Consider the following 3,947-nt stretch of genomic DNA (forward strand, 5'->3'; position numbering starts at 1 on the left):
AGATGTTAGCTCAGCTTGCAACAAATATTTCCTTGCTGACCAAGAGGTTTGATGAGAAGGAGGCTAAAAGGTGAATATTTGCGAAGAAGCTCAAGGTATGCCTAAGGGGATGTACCAAGTTCAAGAGGGTCCATATCTAGAGGGACCTCCTATGCAGGTGGAAGATGCTAACTATGTGAACAACTCTTAACGGGGTTATCAAAGGAAAAACTACTAAGAAGGTTATCAGAATCAAAATCAATGGAGACCTCAGTAGGGCAAGGTACTTGCAACAACAACCAGGGGAACTACAATAATAATTATAGTGGCGTGAACCAAGGAAACTACAACAATTTTAGAAATAAGAGTTTCAATCCATTTATTCCACCAAAGGGGCAATCAAGTGATCAAGATGGTTCGCGGTTGGAGGATATGCTTGAGAAGGTGCTATCAAATCAGACCAAGGCTAAGAAGACTTTATCTGGGTTGACTGAAATAGTGGGATTTCACATGGCTTCTATTCAGAAGCTCGAATCACAAATGCGTGATATGTCCAGAGAGCAGCACCCTCCTCAAAAGAGAGGACTTCCTAGTGACACTATTCCGAATCTGAAGAATGGGGGAGGTGGTGTAGACCGTGTTTATGGTATCAGTACTCGGAGTAGTAAAATACTCCAAGGTACTGAAAAGAAGGCGATAGATCTCGAGCCAGTTGTTGAAAAAGAAGTGGTGTAGTCTGATGCAATAATTATTGCTGAAGAGGTTCCCACAAAAATTCCAACTATGGAGGAAGTTGCTGATATTCCAGATGGTTCAAAAATGACTGATGACAAGAGCAAGCAGACTGTAAAAGGGGCTCTCCGCCCTTTGACTCAGCTTTTCGAATCTAAACCTCCCTTTCCTCAAAGATTGGTAAAGAGGATGGAAGATGCTAAGTTTCAGAAATTTTATGATCACCTAAAGCAGTTGTCATTGAACTTTCCCTTCTTGGATATTGTCAAGGAGATGACTGGATTTGCGAAGTATTTGAAAGATCTGATTACGAAGAAAAGGTCTGTGCAACATGAAACTGTGAGTTTGACTCACACTGTGAGTTCTATTATTTTGACAACAACGGTCCAGAACAAGGGAGATCCTGGGACATTCACCATTCCTTGTTCTATCGGGTGTTTTGATTTTGCTCGTGATCTGTATGATAATGGGGCTAGTATTAATTTAATGTCACTTTCTATTTATAAACAATCAGGATTGGGGATGCCTGGGCCGATGACTATGCGATTACAAATGGCTGATAGATCTATTAAGAGGCTAGTTGGCGTGGTTGATGATGTTCTTGTACGGGTTGGTGACTTTCTATGACCCGCAGTTTTTGTGATTCTTAACTGTGCTATTGACTGTGATATTCCCATCATTCTAGGGAGACCTTTCCTTGCTTCCACAAAGGCGCTTATGGATTCGGAGAAGAATGAAATAAAATTCCGAGTCAATGATGAAGAGGTGACTTTCCAGGCAAGTAAGGGGATGAAGTTACTAAGTGCTTACAAGAGCATTTTGGTGATTGATTCTTTTGATATTGTTGATGAAGCTGTGGAATTCAAAATGGAAGAAGAAAGTTTGGGAGAAGCTCTTGTTAGTATTCTAGTGAATTTTGATACTGAAGATATAGAGGGCTATGTGGAGACGGTGAATTCGCTTGTTGCGTTAGGTTCATATTCTTACCACCCAAAAAAGCTTGATATTGATCAAGAAAATAGGAAGACATCTCTAGTAAAACCATCCATTGTTGAGCCACCTAAGCTTGAGCTTAAGCAGCTGCCTGCACAGCTGAAGTATGAGTTTCTAGGCCCAGACAACACGTTGCTAGTTATCGTGTCTACATTGCTAAATGAAGAGTAGACAAAGAGATTATTCGAGATATTGCGAGAATACAGGCGTGCTATAGGCTGGACTATTGTAAATATTCGAGGAATTTCCTCGGGCATATGTGAGCACAAGATTCAGCTTGAGAAATATAGTACACCGAGTATTGAGCCCCAGCGGAGATTGAATCCACCTATGCAAAAGGTGGTGAAGAAGGAGAAAATTAAATGGTTAGATTCTGGAGTTGTATATCCCATTGCAGACAGCAAGTATGTAAGCCCATTACAGTGCGTTTCAAAGAAGGGAGGTATCACAGTGGTGCCTAATGCGAAAAAAGAGTTAATTCCAACTCGTACTGTTATTGGGTGGTGTGTTTGCATGGATTATACGAAGCTGAATGCTGCCACTTGCAAGGACCATTTCCCCATGCTTTTATTGATCAGATGCTTGATAAAGTGGCTGGAAGTTCCTACTATTGCTTCCTAGGCGGGTACTCTGGCTACAATCAGATCAACATTTCTCTTGAAGACCAGGAGAAAACGACATTCACTTGTCCTTATGGGACCTTTGCTTTCAGCAGGATGCCATTTGGTCTTTACAATGCACCAGATACTTTCCAGAGGTGTATGATGTCGATTTTCTCAAATATGGTGGAAGACTTCTTAGAGGTCTTTATGGATAATTTCTTTGTGGTTGGTGACTCTTTTGATGATTGTCTTGACCACCTGGGTCGAGTACTGAAAAATGTCGAAAGGCGTTTGATGAATTAAAGTAGCGTCTGACTTCTGCTCCCATTATTGTTTCTCCTGATTGGTCTTTGTCGTTGGAGTTGATGTGCGACGCGAGCGGTTTCGCTATTGGTGTTGCGCTTGGCCAGAGGCATAACAAAATTATGCACCCAATCTACTATACCAGCAAAACATTGAATGCAGCACAGATGAACTACATAGTGATTAAGCAAGAGCTACTTGCTATAGTCTATGCCTTTGAGAAATGTCGGGCTTCTCTATTGGGGTCCAAAGTTGTGGTTTACACTGACCATGCTGCTTTGAGGTATCTAATGGCAAAGCGAAGCCGCGGTTGATTCGATGGGTCGTGCTATTGCAAGAGTTCGATTTTAAGGTAAAAGACAGAAAAGGGACAGAAAACCAGGTTGTTGACCATCTCTCACGGCTTGAAGAAGCCGGGAGACTTTCAGAGGTGTTAGATATAGATGATGTTTTCCCTGATGAGCGGGTTCTAGCAATGACAGCTGATGTAGCATCTTGGTATGCAGACATCGCCAACTTTTTGGGGGACGAATGTTACGGTTCGCTTTTACGTGAGTTAAGGCATAAAAGTTACTACGAGGTTGTTGGTGCTCTAAATTGGATATTAATTTTTTTTAAAGTAGCCACCAAATTTATTTAAGGAAAATTAGGACAATCGGGTTTAAAAGAGTTTTCAAAACAAGAGAAAAAGTCTTTTTAGACCAGAGATCGAGGTAAGGGTTGTCGTGATCCCCTAGGGAAGGTTTTAAGCACCCTAGTATTAAGGATCCGTAAAATACCGTTGACCTACGAGCTTTAATGTGTGATTATGTAATTATTTGCTTAAAACTTGTTTAAATATTCGCAAAAATGTCATTCTTTTCATATCATAATTTAAAGAAAATTTTGGCAAAAAGTCCCCTTCTAAAAAGGGGGTTTTGGTTTAGAAAATTCGCGTAAGTGTTCAATTCACTTTAGTTTCGGACTAGGACACACTCCCGAGTAGAGTCGCTACTATTCTAGTCCTAATAAAATGGGTTTAATACTTACGGGTTTTATTATAAGTATATATAAAAAGTATCGAGTATATCTCTGATTTTTATACTTATATATTTTAAGTCCAATTTTATCATTTAAGCTCATAGATTCAGTCCATAGTCTAAGTCCAAATCCATCTTAATCTCGAACTGGGCCCATCAGATTGTTCTTCTATTTTAGTCCATTGAATAACGGGTTCCCAGACCCAAAAACGTTCTCAGCCTAATATCCCCTTTGTGGTTTCGCTCGCCATGTTGAACCCGCTGAGTACCCAGGCTACCGGTACAATCTGATCGAGTAGCCTTAGCTGTTCGACCACTC

The 3,947-nt window shown here is 40.7% G+C and overlaps 1 protein-coding gene across 1 annotated transcript; it reads left to right on the forward strand.

Annotated features, from left to right (window-relative positions):
- The first annotated feature begins 240 nt into the window (after window positions 1-240).
- LOC132608248 (uncharacterized) lies at window positions 241-1,453 on the forward strand. Its single transcript, XM_060322303.1, has 4 exons — window positions 241-658; window positions 740-825; window positions 946-1,320; window positions 1,397-1,453. The coding sequence occupies exons 1-4, from the start codon at window positions 241-243 to the stop codon at window positions 1,451-1,453; spliced, it is 936 nt and encodes a 311-aa protein (XP_060178286.1).
- The last annotated feature ends 2,494 nt before the right edge of the window (window positions 1,454-3,947 follow it).

This window comes from Lycium barbarum, chromosome 8, assembly GCF_019175385.1.
Source record: "Lycium barbarum isolate Lr01 chromosome 8, ASM1917538v2, whole genome shotgun sequence".
In the NCBI taxonomy this organism is placed as follows: domain Eukaryota; kingdom Viridiplantae; phylum Streptophyta; class Magnoliopsida; order Solanales; family Solanaceae; genus Lycium; species Lycium barbarum.